At 69.0% G+C, this 16,913-nt stretch overlaps 1 protein-coding gene across 1 annotated transcript; it reads right to left on the minus strand.

The window, feature by feature from the left end:
• Window positions 1–2,684: 2,684 nt before the first annotated feature.
• EFNA2 (ephrin A2) lies at window positions 2,685–16,913 on the minus strand. Its single transcript, XM_038565348.1, has 4 exons — window positions 16,771–16,913; window positions 7,716–8,029; window positions 4,743–4,808; window positions 2,685–4,212 (listed from the first exon to the last, which is right to left on the minus strand). Exons 1-4 carry the CDS (start codon window positions 16,911–16,913, stop codon window positions 4,091–4,093), a joined length of 645 nt encoding a protein of 214 aa, XP_038421276.1. The 3' UTR covers window positions 2,685–4,090.

Consider the following 16,913-nt stretch of genomic DNA (forward strand, 5'->3'; position numbering starts at 1 on the left):
GGGCTCTGAGGACATAGCAGTGACCAGCAGAGACTAGAATCCCGGCCCTCAGGGAGCTGACAGCCCGGCGGAGGGGACGGGCAAGGCCTGGGAGGCCCTGGGGTAGGGGTTTAGACATGTGGGGAAGGGGAGAGCACTGGGCAGGGGACCAGGGAGGGGACCGGGCAGGGGACACAGGCAAAGGGCCAGAGGTGGAGGTGGGTGCGCCTGGCGAGGCAGAGGGTGCCTGAGGTCAGGTGCAGGGGAGAGGACCCCGCAGAAGGCACCGGGCCTTACTTGGACTGGAATGCAGGAGCCGTGGGGGCTTCCAGCTGTGTGGCCATGAGGAAGGGACTCCACGGGACCCCTAAAGTCTGGGTGGTCCCCATTAGTCCTGGTGGGAGGGATGCTGGGGTCTTGGGGCTTTTCCTCCAGTGCAGATGGAAAGGGGACGCCGGGGCCCCATCCTGTGACTGAGGCCTGACTCCCCCTAAACCAGGGCAGCCACGGATCTGATGGGGGCCCATGGCAGGGAGGCTGCTCTCCATCCTGCAGGGCTGGCGGGGTTGGGGGAACTCCGGGGACCCCCTGGGGCGGGACACCGAGGCCGCAGTAAGCAAATCACTCCCCTCTGCCCAGGACCCGCAGACCGACGGCTGGCCAGGGGGCCTGCAGCGTGGTGTCCATCTTCCGGCTGAGGCTGGGGGCGCCCAGGGTCCCTGCGGGGCCCGGTGCAGCCCCAGGAGTGAGTGGCCGCTGCGCATGGGGACAGCGGTCCCCGAGGCGGTGACCAGTGGCTGGCGGTGGGCAGGGACGGTTCCCGAGAGACCCGGGCCCTAAGTGCAAGCGTCGGGCAGTGCAGGGGTGTGCGTGCCTGCGGCTCCTCCGCACGTGCAGGCAGGTGACCGTGCCTGCGGCCGATGACGGTCCAGGGGGGCCTCCCAACCTGCACCCGGCGCCGAGCACCCGGGACTGGCCCTGCCCACTGGGACCTCCCAGCCTGCGGGGAGAGCAGGTGAGAATCAGCTTCCCCTCCAGGGGCCTGGGGGCGAGGCCCCTCCACCAGGGAGGCTGAGACGGGACATGTGACGACACGTGTGACGAATCCGAGGGGTCCGAGGGGCAGAGCCAACCGGCGCCCTGCGGGAAGCAGGCACCAGGCCGCGGGAACAGCGAGTGCCGGGACAGACGTGGGAACAAAGCTATTTTTGTACTTACTCACCTGAGCTCACCTTTTGTGTTAAAACTTTGTCTTAAAAAGAAACCCTCAGGGCGCCTGGGGGGCTCGGTGGGCGAGGCGTCTGCCTTGGGCTGAGGTCCTGATCCCAGCGTCCTGGGATCGAGTCCCGCGTCGGGCTCCCTGCTCAGCAGGAACCTGCTGTCCCTCTCCCTCTGCCCCCGCCCCCAGCTCGCTCTCGCCGTCTCTCTATCTCTCGGTCTCTCCTCGATGAACAGATAAAAATCTTTTTTAAAAAATCCTTACAATAGCTGGCTGGAAAGACCGAAAATGTCCATAAATAGGTGAAAGGATAAGCAGCGAGATCTATCCACACGCAGGCACGTCCCCTGGGCCGTGGGCAGGAGCGAGGCCCCACGCCTGGGACCAGGTAGCGCAGCAGGTCACTAAGCATCTAGAAGGACGGACGCTGTGGGATGTGGACTCTCAGTGACTCCCACGTAACAAGACAATTAAAGTCAGCTGCTGGGATCCGCCCCCCACCCCCGTGTAGGCCCCCCTCCCTCCGTCCGCGGCCCCCCAAGGCCAGGGGTCTGGGGAGCGCCCCCCAGGGAGGCCTGGTGCCTGCCCGAGCTCCGGGGTCCTGGGCGGGGAAGGCGGGTCCGGGGTCTCCCGCGCGGCGCTGGGCCGGGTCCCTCGTCCACCCCACGCGGGCGGCGCACACAGGGCCCTTTGTGCAGCTCGCTGGCCTCATTAAGAGGCAGGCCCTGTCTCGGGCCCAGCTCGGCCGAATTCATTAGCTGCGGGCCTCCCCTCCCCGCGAATCGTGCCCGGGAGGCTGCGGGGCTGGCGGCGGCACCAAGGCGACAGGCGGCCGAGGGGTCCCCAGTCCCCGGGCCTGCTGGGCGGCCCCCAGCCTCTCTCTGGGCCCCCATCTGGGGCTAGGCCGGGGTGAAGGCCCCTCAGCGCCCACAGTCCCTGACGCGTCCCTTTTGCAAACCCAGAGAGGGATTCAGAGGCAACCCAGACCCCTGACGTGGGGCTGGGCAGGTAGGGAAACTGAGTCACACAGCCGCAGAGCTTGGCGACAGAGGCCATATAATTTGGTTGGATCCTAAAAGACCCGTCTCGGAACCTGAAGATCCTCTCTCCCCTCCCCGGGGACCCCAGATACGGCCGAGGGAGCGGGGCACCCGGACCAGGCCTGGGGGCTTGCAATCTGGGTGCCTCTGCCGCCTTCCCCGTGTCTTCCCTGCTTCCTCCGGCCGCCCCCGGCCTGGGGGGTCTTGTTCTCACTGCTCGGGGGCGTGGGGGGGGCGCTGAGGCCCATGGAGGGCCACGAAGGACAGAGCCCCACAAAGTGCTCATCCCGGGGCCTGGCCCCCCAAGCACCCGAGACTCCGTCACGGTGGAGCCCCGATCTCCCTCCCTCCCCGCGGGCAGCCTCGGGACGCAGCTCCAAACTGTAAGTTCCGAGTGTCCCCCCCGCCCCCGCAGCTGGCAGAGGGCCCCCCACACATGCACACGCTGGAGGTTTACACTCGTTTTATTATAAAAAAATACAGAATTCAAAGTTGATTGTAACGGAGGGGGAGTCCGCGCCGCCAGCTCCAGGCGTGGCCACGCCGCCCGCCCGCTGCCCCTACAAAAGCCCCACCTGGCAGCCCCGCACCATATATACTTATATAGAATATATAGAAAACACAGATCAGGAAAGGCGGGTAGAAATATGAAATCTGTATAAATGCTGTTTGCTTCTTTAAAGGGTCGGGGGGTGTCTTTTTCTGGGGGTGGGCTCCCCCCGGCGTTTTGCTTCGTCCTGTTTTCTCTTACAAACATGGTTAGTTCCGGGAGCAAGGGGAGGGGGCTCCGACAGACAACTGAGCTTATTGCGAAGTGTGGCTTCTACTCTAAAGAGTCCCCCCACCCCCACCCCCGCCAAAAAAAGTGCCCCCCCTCCCGGGAAGGGGAAAAAAAAAGAGAGAGAGAGACTTTCCAGGCCGTCCTTAGGAATACAGTAAAAATAAATCACAGTATATATACTTGCTGGCTCTATTTACAGAAACGTCATGTCTTCTGGGCCTCGGCGGCCGGCAGGTGAGGCTGCGCGGGGCGGGGGGGCGCCCAAGGGGTTCTAGACTCGGGGGCCTGGGACTCGGAGGGGGCTGTGGCCTCCGGTGAAACATCCTGGATTTCCACTCTGGGAAAGGAGCCCCCGAGGGAGGCGAGTGAGGCAGGGGCTGGGGTGGGCTCAGATTCCGGGGGGCCTGGGGCCACTGCTCACTCCCCCCTTCCCCCCGGGCCCGAGGGAGGTGCAGGGCGGCGCCAGCCAGGACCCCGCAAGACAAACGGAGTGAGCTGACCGGGGGTCTCCTGAGGCCCGTGCCCCCGGGACCGGGAGCCCCCCCCCCCCCCCCGCCCATCCCTTCTGTTTCCTTCCCAAAGTCACCAGCAACAGCAAGGAATAAATTAAATTAGAAACTCAAGTCTTTCTGAGTCTGCCATAAAACAAAACCACTGCCAAGAGGTTCTTAGGTTCTCCGGCACTCTGGAAGGGCTGGCCTGGCCCCTCGGGCCTCAGGACCCTTAGCCACGCACCCCCCAGGGCGGGTCCCGGGGCGCTGGACGCCCCCCACCCGGCAGGGGCAGCACCCCTCATGGGAGAAATGGAGTGTCTGTGTGGTCTTCAGGCGAGGCCGTCCGGGCGAGGCCGTCCAGGGGGACAGTCCAGGCGACGCCATCCAGAGGGACCATCCAGGCGACGCCATCCAGGGGGACCGTCCAGCAGGTGGGCCATCCAGGAGGACTGTCCAGGCGATGCCGTCCAGAGGGACCGTCCAGGAGGACCGTCCAGGCGAGGCCGTCCAGGGGGACCATCCGGCAGGCAGGCCGTCCAGGGGGACCGTCCAGGGGGACCATCCAGGCGGGCCAAGACTAGGAGCCCAGGAGTGTCCAGAGCACAGGGACAGTGCTGAGGACGAGCTGGCAGCTGCCCAGGCCACTGCACGAGTTATTGCTGGTGAAGATGGGCTCAGGGGCCTCGTACAGGGTCTCGTCTGGGGAGACACAGACACAGGATGGTCACCAGGCGGCCTAAGCCCCCGTGGCCCCCTCCCTCGCTGGCTGCGCCCCACACCCTGACTCTGCTCCCTGGAGCTCACGAGGCTCAGCTGCACCCCCCGGCCGAGCGGGGCTGTGCCCTCAGTGCGAGCGCAGCCAACAGCGGGCACACACGCGACCCGGCGCCCGGGTGAGGTCACGTGGCTGCAGGGACCCCCGTTCTCTGGTGCGGCTGTGACGCTTGCAGCGTTGGGGCCGTGGCCCTCGGGTCTACCCCGGGGAGCTTCCCTGATGCTGACGCTTGGGTGCAGGGGCGGCCGCAGCGCAGGCCAGGCCAGGGCCTCCACCCTCACTCCCGAAGGTCTGCGGTGCTGTCCTCACTCAGGTGGGGAAACGAGGCTCCGGGGCAGCGGCCGCCGCTGGGGTCATGGGACTCCCAGGGCTGTGCTCCGGCCGCCCCTGCTCCGCACACCCGCAGTGGGCTCTGCGGGCTCAGGACACAAGGCTGAGGGCCCTGAGCACTTACTGGTCGGCCGGACATAGACCTTCAGCCTCAGGCAGGGCCGGTCCACAGCATTGGGCGGCGTGGCAGCTGGAAGACACGGGCAGGGGGTCGGTGGGGCAGGAGCTCTCAGCGCCGGGACCTCCTGGGCTCCATCCCCTTCCCCACACTGGTGGCACAACCTCACCCAAGGCCAGGGGTGGGGCCACCCTCAAAACTCCTACTCACACATCAAAGCCCCAGACACAACGCCCTCTCTTTCCCAGAAGTCCTCCTGCACACCCTCCCTGCCCTTCCCTTTGCTGCTGCCTGACCCCAGCGACCGGGGGTGTCTGTGTCTGGCTCCATCTCACCCCAAGGCAGCACAGGGCAAGGCTCAAAGGTGATGACTAAAAACCTGTTTTTCTTGAACCAATCAGCAAAAAATCAGTGTAACCAAATGATTGATCTGGGATCAAATGCCTGCTCTCTGCGGCCCGCGGGTAAGTCACCCCTATGTGGGCCGCATCTGCCCTGCAGCCAGTGCTTGGGAAACGACGACCTCCATCCATCTAGGGGCCAGCAAAGCCAGTGGCCCCCGGGAGAGAGGCTGCACCCCCACCTCACCCGGGGGGCCCACAGCTCGGGGCTCAGGACAGGGAAGCGGGGGGAGGCTCGAGCCCAGGGGGCCCGTGGGGCTCACACACGTGAGCCGCCCCATGTGCACGTCCACGCAGGCGGATGCACGCGGGCCGGTACCGCCCGTCCTCTGGGGGCGGCCACCCCCGCCCGCCCCAGCAGCCCCTCACGCTGGGAGATGAAGATTAAAAAGTGTGTAATAAAAATAACATTTGTCACGGAGATAGGACGAATAATTACAATAATTATCTTTATGAAACTCCCGTCCTGGAAAGAAAAATGTAATTTTTCTTATATTACGAGGACTTAATTTCAACACCTTATTCCCCCTTCCTCCACCCGCTTCGTCCGTGAATTAAAAGGAAAAATTCCAGATAGAGCAGAAAAGAAGAATGGGGCCTGTGGGGTTTAGCGGGACACAGCAGGGAGGACGGCGGGAGGGGCGCCTCCACATGGCCCCCCTTGGAGCCCCCCCACCGCACCCGCAAGGCGCTGACCCCTCACGCTCCAGGGCCCCTGGAGGGGTGTTGCCCCAGGCCCCACGCTGCAGGGGCAGCGCCCAGACCCCGTGCTCCTGGCCAAGGTCCACGGGGAGCAAAGGGCTGCCAGGCCACAGCGGAACCTGGACGTGGACCCACGGCACTCGGCCAAGCCCGCTGTGCTCCCGCCTCCCCACCCTGCCATCAGGACTTTATGGGGGACCCCCTGAGGGGAGAGGGGGCAGAGCAGGGGCCGCCCACCCTGAGGCTGTGTGTGCCTCAGTGTCCCCACACTTTGGAAAACAGCTTCCACGGTCCTTGAGGAATCCTGGGGGGATGGGGGGATGCTGGGGAGGGCCTGGGGGACGGCTGCCAAGCCAAGGGGGTAACCTGCAGGTCCCAGGCTCCGCCCTCACTCCCCCACCCCCACCCCGCTCCTGCACCAGATTCCCTAGGCCTGTCCCCTCCTCTCTTCGATGGAGGGTGAGCACCCCGGTCTCAGGACAAGCTGATGGGGGGCCGTCCGCTCCCCCAGCCCAGAGGCCCAGGGTCCCCTCCGGACACTGAGGTCAAGGGAGGGCGCCTGTGGGTTTACAGGCTCAACGCGCTCTGGGCCCCATCTGCACAATGGGGACTCTGGACAGTGAGGCCTCCGGGGCTGGCTGGGAGCATGAAACCACCCGGAGCTTGATCCCAGGGACACCAAGGCCAGGGCGGGAGGAGGGGTGGCCCCCGAGGACAATCCAGCCAGACCCACCTCCCCACGGCCCGCCTCCCCCTCCCCTTGTGTAGAGATGCAGTGGTGCTCGTGTCTCCCCCACGTGTCCCCTGTGTCCCGTCCCCCATATACCCCCATCCCCCCGTGTCCCCCCACGTGTCCCCCGTGTCCCCTCCCCATATACCCCCATCCCCCGTGTCCCCCCACGTGTCCCCCGTGTCCCCTCCCCCATATACCCCCGTCCCCCCGTGTCCCCCCACTTGTACCCCGTGTCCCCTCCCCATATACCCCCATCCCCCGTGTCCCCCGTGTCCCCTCCCCATATACCCCCATCCCCCGTGTCCCCCCACGTGTCCCCCGTGTCCCCTCCCCCATATACCCCCATCCCCCCGTGTCCCCCCACGTGTCCCCCGTGTCCCCTCCCCCATATACCCCCATCCCCCGTGTTCCCCCATGTGTCCCCCGTGTCCCCTCCCCATATACCCCCATCCCCCGTGTCCCCCCACGTGTCCCCCGTGTCCCCTCCCCATATACCCCCGTTCCCCCGTGTCCCCCCACGTGTCCCCCGTGTCCCCTCCCCATATACCCCCATCCCCGCGTGTCCCCCCACGTGTCCCCCGTGTCCCCTCCCCATATACCCCCATCCCCCCGTGTCCCCCCCACGTGTCCCCCGTGTCCCCTCCCCATATACCCCCATCCCCGCGTGTCCCCCCACGTGTCCCCCGTGTCCCCTCCCCATATACCCCCATCCCCCGTGTCCCCCCACGTGTCCCTCGTGTCCCCTCCCCATATACCCCCATCCCCGCGTGTCCCCCCACGTGTCCCCCGTGTCCCCTCCCCATATACCCCCATCCCCCGTGTTCCCCCATGTGTCCCCCGTGTCCCCTCCCCATATACCCCCATCCCCGCGTGTCCCCCCACGTGTCCCCCGTGTCCCCTCCCCATATACCCCCATCCCCCGTGTCCCCCCACGTGTCCCCCGTGTCCCCTCCCCCATATACCCCCATCCCCCCGTGTCCCCCCCACGTGTCCCCCGTGTCCCCTCCCCATATACCCCCATCCCCGCGTGTCCCCCCACGTGTCCCCCGTGTCCCCTCCCCATATACCCCCGTCCCCCCCGTGTCCCCCCACGTGTCCCCCGTGTCCCCTCCCCCCGTGCCCCTCCCCCGTCCCCCCACTCACAGATGTAGTAGTACTCGTGGCCGGGCCGGAACTCGAAGCCGAGGGAGAAGGGCGTGAAGAGCTGGAACTTCTCCGAGAACTTGAGCGGCCCCCCGGGCGCCGCGGGCCGGTTGCACTCCCAGCGCTTGAAGCCGCGCTGCCGGTGGTCGCAGGAGGCGTGGCCCTCGCCGTTGACCATGTACAGCACGTAGTGCTCCATGCGCTCGGCCGGCGGCAGCGGCGCCCCGTAGTGCGGGCAGTAGATGTCCAGGTAGTCGTTGATGCTCACCTCCACCGTGTAGCCCCCGCCGTCGTCCGCCGCGCCCGCGTGGAACCTGGGGGCGGGGCCAGCGGGGCGGGGCGGGGTCAGCGCAGGGCGGGGGCGGGCCCAGCGCAGGGCTGGGGGCGGGGCCAGCGGGGCGGGGCGGGGTCAGCGCAGGGCGGGGGCGGGGCCAGCGCAGGGCGGGGGCGGGGCCAGAGCAAGGCTGGGGCGGGGCCAGCGCAAGGCTGGGGGCGGGGCCGGCGGGGCGGGGCCAGCGCAAGGCTGGGGGCGGGGCCAGCGGGGCGGGGTCAGCGCAGGGCGGGGGCGGGGCCAGCACAAGGCGGGGGGCGGGGCCAGCGCAGGGCTGGGGGCGGGGCCAGCGCAGGGCTGGGGCGGGGCCGGCGGGGTCAGCGCAGGGCTGGGGCGGGGCCGGCGCGGTCAGCGCAGGGCTGGGGCGGGGCCAGCGGGGCGGGGCGGGGTCAGCGCAGGGCTGGGGCGGGGCCAGCGGGGGGCGGGGCCAGCGGGGCGGGGCGGGGCCAGCGCAGGGCTGGGGCGGGGCCGGCGGGGCGGGGCGGGGCCAGCGCAGGGCTGGGGGCGGGGTCAACGCGGTCTAGGGCGGGGCCAGGGTCGGTGCAGGGCTGGGGGCGGGGATCAGCCCAAGGCTGGGGGCGGGGCCAGCGGGGCGGGGGCGGAGTCAGCGCAGGGCTGGGGGCGGGGACCAGACCAAGGGTGGGGGCGGGGTCAGCGCGGGGCGGGGGCGGGGCCAGCGGGCCCGGGGGCGAGGTCAGCTCAGCCCGGGACGGGGTCAGAGGGGCCGGGGACTGGGGGCCAAGGGACCCGGAGGCCGGACACGTTCCAGGGACACGGTCCAGGGCGCAATTCCGAGGCCCCCCTCGGCGCCCTCTGCCCCCCCGCCCCTCCTCCCCGAGCGCCCCCGCCCCCTCCTGCCCGAGCCCCCCGTCGGCGCCCTCCGGCCCCCCCCCCCACTCCCGCCCCCCGTGCACCGCCCTATGCCTCCTGCCCACCAGCAGGATGCCCGGCCGCCAGGCATTCTGGGTATCCCGAGGGAACGGAGCAGGTGTGGGTGCGACCGAGACCCCCCTTCCGGGTGCCGGACATCTGGGCTCTTCCGGGACTGGCACAAGCTGTTGCCCGGTCGTGAAGTCCGTCTCCAAAAGCACGTTACCGCTCGACTAAGCGCCCCCTCCCCCGGGCAGCCCCCCACGCGGCCCCCCAGAGCTTCCATTCTGCAGCTGCGCCTGCCAAGAAGCAGGGGGGCTGAGGGGACACAGGCTGGGCTCTGGGCCCCCGGGGCGGCTGGTTCTGACGCCTGCTCTTGCCTCAGTGTCCCCGCAGGGGCGGGGCGTGGCGAGGGCACCCCAGGGCAGCTCAGTGGTGCTGGGGGCTGCACCCCAGCCTCAACCCCTTCCTCCACTGTGACCCCCCAAGTCCAGCGGCCTCCCTCCGGAGCCTCTAGAATTTGACAACTGTCCCCCAATCTCGTGGTCACCCCACCAGGCCCCCAGCCCTGACACCTCTGTCCTTCAGCCCTGCTTCCCAGCCTCCACCCGGGCAGTCCCACCTGTCATGCAGCCTGCACCCCGTCCTTGGGGAGCCCCCCAGCCCCAATCTAGCCTCATCTGGCGAGGCTGGAGGTCAGCGGAGAGCAGGACCAGCAGCTCCCCCGCCACCACTGCCTCAGGCTACAGCGCCAGGATCCCTTAGATCTGCCTGGCGGGGTCCCCTGGGTTCTGGTCACCAAAAGGCAGCCTGGCCCAAGGTGGGACAGGGGGGCCTCCAGGTGGGACAGCGGCCTCTGCCAGGAGCTTGTTTGCACATGAAAGGCCCAAACGGTTGGGGGGGGACCCGGCTCCCCAGGCTGCCCCTCTCCCTCATGGTCCAGGCCTGGGCACTGAGCCCCAGGGCGGGGAGGGGGACTGGGACCCCGCGCCCCCGTGCCACACCTCTGTGCCCACGGTGCCGGCCACCCGGTCCAGGGAGCCATGCTGAGCCCCCCATGCAGGTGCACTCACTGGCACAGTGCACCAAGCAGTGCTGGATCATCAGATGGCATCGGCCGGCCCCCCACTGGCCCCTGCCACTGGACACTCAGGTGGGGGGAGGGCTTCTGGGGCTCCAGGGGTGGGAGCGAGGCAAGCAGGAGACCTGCTCACTTGTGCCTCAGTTTCCCACTCTGACACCAGAGATCTTACGGAGACCTCAAGCCTGTGGCTAAGATGGAGACTCCGAGTCTCAGGTCGGCTCTTGGGCTCGTCCGGGAAGGGGGGTGCCGGTGGTGGGATGGCGTCTGCGGAGTCAGGGCGTGTAGCAAGGAGACTGGGGAAACGGGGTCCTGTGGGGGCGGCAGAGAGTTCTGGGTTCAGGCACCAGTTTGCGCCCCGCTGGTTCTCGTGGTTCATCCTCCAAGTGTCAGTTTACACTGTGCACAGTGGGGACGGTCCTTGAGGCTAAAGGGGGACCCCAGACATACACATGACACGGTAGGCCCTGCACACAGGCAGGGCAGCCCTGGGGCAGGGGCCAGGGTCGTGCTGACGCAGGGCCAGGCTAGCACGGGGTCAGGCAGTGACCCCGCCTGTCCCTTGGGCTGCCGGTCCTCTCCAGCCCCTTGGGAGAGATCGATGCAGACGCCACTCCAGGCTTTTTCAGAAGTCATTTCTGCTCCTTCCCAGCCCATTGAAAGCCCCATTGATCAGCCAATCGATGGCAGCCGGGGCCACGCGCTGCCAGGACCACCCAGGCCAGGCCGCAGGGGAGGTGGAGATAGGGAACCGCCCACCGGCGGGGCTGGGGGTAGGGCCGAGCTGCAGGTGCTGGCGACCGACCGGGGCCTGCCCCTCCGGGGCTCAGTTTCCCCCGCCCTCCCTGGCATGGTGCAGGGGATACACAGCCTCAAAGAAAGGGCTTCCGCTCAATGGAGCCTGGAGGGTGGAGGTGGGGCTGCCGCAGCACCCCCCACCCCCCATCCCCCTGGTCCCTGCCCTCCCTCCCCGGACGCCTTCCTCCCCTGCGTCAGACCAGTATCCTCCCCCTTCCCGTATCATCTAAAAAAGCACCTAAAACTGAGGCTGCCTTGCCGATTCCGGGGCTGGATACGTGGGCCCCACGGGGCGGGGCCTCCCAAAATCCAGGGCTCGGCTTTTCTGAATGTAAATCAGACCCTGGGATCCTCTGGCTCAAAGCTCCCCGTCAGTCAGAATAAAACCCACAGTCCTCCCAGGTCATGAGGCCCGAAGGCCCTGCCGCCCTACAGCAGGTCGCCGGGTGATTGCCCCCCCCCCCACCGTCACTCCCTTCTAGCCACACTAGCCTTCTGGCTGCTCCTGTCCCCACCCCAGGGCCTTTGCACATGCTGTTCCCTCCGCCTGGAACGTTCTGACCTGCCTGCTTCCTCTCCATCACTTATCTCATTCCACCAGCCTCAAAACTTTACCTCTACGCGGTCCGCCGTCTGCCCTCCTGGACCCTGGGGTCAGCCTCCTCCTCCGCCGCCCCTTCCCTCATTGCCAGCCCAGGCCCTCAACACATGTTTGTGGATCAAACAAGGCCGAAAAAGACACAAGTGTCTGAGGTCCCAGAGTCGCAGGGACCAGACGGTGGCCCACCATGGGGCGAGGACCCCAGGCAGGCGGGTCCCAGAAGCCCCCCGATCCCCCCAAGCTCTGGCTGTCGAAGTGGACCATTCCCCCCGCCCCCAGCTCTAAAATAGCGATGGCCTTGCTGCGCTGCGTTGGCATTCCCGGTTCCAACTTGGCGGGCAAACCCGGGCGGGCGCCTGGGCCCTGCTCAGGGTGGTGCCTGCGCGGGGGAGGGGCCCAACCCCAAAACCGAGCCGGTGCGAGCAAGACAAAGCTTTCATTTTCTCCATTAGTGCAGAAGCGTGATGTGCAAATGCTCCGTGGGAGCAGCAGATAGAGAGCAATTCTCACTAAGGGGTTAATGACTGACTTGGGATGGGTTCCCAGACAGAGGGCTCCTGAGGCTTTTGGAGGCTACGCCCATCCCCCACTCCTGCTCGCCGCGTGCACTCCTCCAGGCAGCCCTCCCAGCCCCTGGTGGACCGGGCCCTGCCCGCCACCCCCCACCCTGCCAACCGCAGGGCCTGCAGCTAATTAGTTTCAATCGGGCCATTGTCAAGTCATTAGACGCTAATAGCAAAGCAACTAATTAGGAGTCTCACCCAAAACGGGGCGGGGGGCGGGGAGGGCTGTGCCGCGCCCCAGACCAGAAACCTGGCAGGGGTGAGGCGGGCAGCACACCAAGGCCCCGCGCGCCCCCGCAGGCCTCGGGACCATCTCCCTCGTCTGAGCCCGACCCCGGCTCCCAGGGAGGGGCCGACAGGTGCCCGTGGGGACCCGGGCCAACAGCCGAGGCCTCAGCGCCCAGGCCTAGCTCTCGGGGGTCAGGGCGACATCTCCCATCCGACGGCCGCCTGCCTCCCACAGTGGGGCGGGGGCGGGGTCCGCCGTGTGGGTGACCAGGGCCGCGGGCGTGGGGGGGCCTGAAGCGGTGCGGGCGGGGGCACAGGGGCAGCCCCACCGCGGGGCCTGGGTCTCCCGCAGGCTGAGGGCCGACACCCCCTCACTCGGGCCTGACTTCCCTGTGGCCCCAGGTGACTCACTCCCTGGTGCGGCGAGACGGGTCCGACGGGGCGCGAGGCCACGGCAGTGAGCGACAGCCTGGCTCATGTGGGGACGGAGCCCCCGAAGCCACGGCCCCAGGCCCAACAGGGAGACCGAGGCGGGGCAAGAGAGCAGGCGTGGGGGAGACCCAGCCGGCAGCCAGAGCCACAGTCAGGCCAAGACCGGCTGCGCGGACACACCTGGCCTTCAGGTGTGAGGAGGCCCAGCCGCGCTCAGCCCGTCCCTGGCACGGTGGGCGGTGCGGGGCACACAGCCGAGCCCCCCCAGGGCCACACCCGGGGCGAGGCTGGCTGGGGGCCCCTCCCTGAGGAGGGGGAAGGGGCGTGGGGTTGTCACGGCCGACGGGGCGCAGGGCAGGGCCTCGGGAACGCCGCACCCCATTAGTGCACCTGCTGTCCCAGGAGAAACCTGCACCCGGGACCCTGAGGAACCCACGGACCCCACAGAAGTGTGTCCCAGGGGCCCAGGGGTCCGGGGGTGGGCACCCCCAGGCCGCTGGAGGCCAGGAGCTGCCGCTCGTACAGCGCACCCCGGCATCGGCCCCGACCTGTGTCCACGTGGGGACAGTGCCCAGGACGTCCACCGTGGGAGGAGCAGGGAAGGACCCCCGCCCGTCAGACCCGGGGGGAAGTGCCGGGCCACCCCACCCCGCACCGCCGCTCCTCACCCCGCTCTTCGGGTGCACAGTCGCCATCAGCGCGACCTTGGGGCCCGGCCGCAGGGCCCCCCGCGCTCCCCGCAGGAGCTGCCCGGCTGTCCCTCTGCGCCCCAGGGTCCTGCCCGCGGCCTGGCACACCTGCTGCCCGCTTCCCGAAGGCAATGCCGAGGCTCCGAGCAGCCCACCGCCGCCTGAGGTCGCGCCCGGACATCCCCGGCTCCCCACGGCTCCCGGGCCTGTCCCCAGGCACACGGGGCCTCGCTGTCTGAGCCCTGAAAGCCGCCACACCAACCCCCTCAGACGAAACAAAAAACCCTCGTACGACAAAATCTGGCATCACGTGGTCACGGCCGTTTGTCCCTAGAGGTCCAGGCGAGGCTGCAGGGCCACGGGGCCCAGGGGTGCCCGACGCCTCTGCCACGGGGAGGGTGCGTGTCGAGTCACCATGTTCCCAGCGCACCCCCAGAAGCACACGGAGCCCCATTCAGATGCCACCCCGCCTGGCATCAGGGCGGCCGCCGAAGCCCCCTGCCCGGCAGAGCCCCAGCCCGCACCTCTGCGGCCCCGGCTGTGGGTCTCCTCCCGGGCGGGGGGCTCCGAGGTGGCCATGGGCGCCCTACGTGGCGCCAGCTCGGGACCCGCATGCCCCTCCGCGCCGTGGGCAGCACGGGGCCCCCGGGACCCATGCACGTTATCCCCCAGGACCGGTGCACACCCCCACCCAGCTCCGGGGGGCCAGAGGAGGAGCCGCCGGACACGCGGGGACAGCAAGCCGCGCCGCCATCTGCGAGGCCTGGCTGCGCCCTGAGCGGAGGCTCTGCGCCGACCAGAGCCTGGCCGTGCGCGCGCACACACACACACACACACACGCATGTGCGCTCCACTCCCAGATGCGCCGAAGACACATGTGTGCGCCCCCCCGACAGCCCCGTTGTGCCTGTGCACAGATCGGCACACGCAGATCTGCACGTGTGCCCCCAGACACCACGTACGCTGCACACACAGACCCGCTGTGCAAACACATGCATGCACTCTGGCACAACCACCAGGACACGTGTGCAAACATGCCAGAGCCAGGGCCCCCACACACACGGAGGCATATGCGTCACCCTGCCGCACACACATGCGTGTGCACCTCCCGGGGCCCTAGGATCCCCGCGTATCCGACACAAAAACCCGCAGCTACACACGGCCTGAGACAGAGGCGCGCCCGAACCTTCCCCGCGCCGCAGCACTCGGCCCCGCGTGAGGGAGCTGGCCCGGGACCCCCAGCGGCCGGCCCGGGGGTGACCAGGTAGGGGCCGGCCGGACAGACGGCCGGACAGCCAGCCCGGGGGGGTGCGGGGGCGCCCGGTGGCTGAAGCGGACCCACGGCCCCTCCCCGCCGCGGCGCTGCGGTGGGTGCGGGGCTCGCTCGGCGGCGTCCACCCGCTGCGGGCGTGCAGGAAGTGCGCTGCACAGCAGGAGCACGGGATTCGGGCGCCGGAGCCACATGCTTATTACCTTGGTGCAGGTACGAGGCCTGGCCGGGCGAGGGTGGCCGGGCGAGGGTGCTGGCACCTGCAGGGTGTCTGTGCCTGAGCATCCCCCATGTGAGCACATGCGTCCCACGGGCTCCTCCACTGACCGCCCATCCCGCACCCCAGGGTGCCCGGCCCTCACCCTGACCCCCTTCCTTGCTGTGCCTTTTGTGTGCGCCCCCCTCTCTCAGGCACGCCCCCACCCCCGCCGTCCTTGCGGTTCCCCATCTCCGCCACCTGCCGCCACCACTGATCCGTCACTGACCCGACCAGGCATGTGTCCTGTCTCTGCCCCTGGGGCTGCCTCCTGCTTCGGGGCCTGCGGGCCGACCCCGAACCCCTGCCCCAGGCAGCCGTCCCCAGGTCTGGGTGCCTTCGGGAAATCTCCACTGCCCGGTGCCCTTGGATCTGAGGCCCAGCACCACCCGTCCTCCCGTGTCCAACACACACCCTGTCACGGGGCACAGGTTCCGGGTCGGCCACCCCTGGACGGCAAATCTCCCGGGGGTCCCGAGGCCACCGAGGCCTTCGGTCAGCTGGTTGGAACGGGCTCTCAGGTTCACCACAGGAGGCGTCCGAGCGGCCGGCCAGAGCCAGGCACCGGCTGGGGGGGCTGCCTCCCTCCCCGGCCGGGGTCCTGCCCGCAGCGCCGTGGCAGGTGGGGCAGCAGGCGGCCCCAAGCACCCCCTTCTGTCCCCATCTGAGGCTCCTCGTGTGTTTGGTGTTTGCTAGAACAAAGGACAGGCCATGCCTAGGACGGAGATTCCAAAGCTGAAACCAAAAACTTGGGCCGGGGAAGCCCTGCCCGCCGGGCTCCCCCCTGCCCACCGGGCTCCCCCGCTCGGCCGCAGGGAAGAGCCTTAATCAAACCCACATGTAACTGGCGGGGCAGGCGGCTCAGGGAACCCGCTCCGTGGTGGCCCAGCTGTCCCTCTGCGGCCCGGGGTCTCTGCCCTCGGCCCCGGGGCCCGACCCCACAGCTGGGCAACGAGGGGGTGTCTGGGTGCGCTCCCCGCCCCCCACAGCAGGACACTGGCCACCCTTGTCCCAGAGTCTGCCTCAAAGACGGCCCTTTATGCAACTTTCTGCCCGAGGATCGAGGACGGCAGGGGACAGTGGGCTCCGGAGGGTGTCTCGGCCGGCACTCGAAACAGAGGGAGAGTGACCAGTGGCAGCGGCGCAGGAAGCAGGGAGGCTGGCCGGCCAGGGGCACACCGCGCAACCCAGAGCGGGGGACCCCGGAGCCAGAGGCGCTCCCAGCCCCGTCGCCCAGGGGACCCCCGGCCGACTCCAGCCTTCGGGCGCCTGAGATGCGCAGGCGGCTCTGCCGACGTCCAGGGCACCGTCCATCCCCGGCGAAGTTTTCCCACGCCGATTAACAGGCACTCGTGCCCCCCACGCTGCACTCAGCAGCACAGCCGAGGAGGACGCGCGGGCAGGCAGGGCACCCGAGCCGGGCGCAGCAGGCTGGGCACCAGGCCACCGGGGGTCCCCACCCCAGCTCTGCCCCCGTCACGTGACCTTGAGCCAGCCACTGGGCCATTCTGTGCCTCAGTTTCCCCGTCAGTGCCAGGAAGACGGGAGAGGGTGCCGCCGGGTCCGACTGCCAGGACTGCCGCCCAGCCCCTCAGTGCCTCAGTGTCCCCGTCTCCACCAAGCGGGACCAGGGACCCCTGGAGTGAAGGCGGGTGTGGGCGGGGACGGAGGAACACATGAACTTCCCCAAGTTCACGCGGGGACCCCGCGGGCAGGACGCACCGCCGAGGCCGGGCCGAGGTCCCCCAGCGGCCGCTGCGCCGCGGGGCTCCCCGGGGACCTCCGCGAACTCCGAGGCTGGCGGGGCTCCCCGGAGAGGCCCCGCGTGGGGACCCCTCGGCCGGGCGGACCCGGGCGCGCGCCTGCGGGCCGGGGGCCCCAAGTCGGCGGGCGCTCGGCGGAGACGGCGAGGGCGGGAGTCCCGGGGCGCGCTCACCTGGGGTTGCTGCGGTTCCAGTACACGGCGTAGCGGTCCGAGCTGGCGCGGGCGGCGTCCTCGGCGCGCGCGAAGGGCGGCGGCGGCGGCAGCGGGAGCAGCAGCAGCAGCAGCGGCAGCAGCGGGCGCTGCGCGGGCGCCAT

This window comes from Canis lupus, chromosome 20 (genome assembly GCF_011100685.1).
Source record: "Canis lupus familiaris isolate Mischka breed German Shepherd chromosome 20, alternate assembly UU_Cfam_GSD_1.0, whole genome shotgun sequence".
Lineage (NCBI taxonomy): Eukaryota > Metazoa > Chordata > Mammalia > Carnivora > Canidae > Canis > Canis lupus.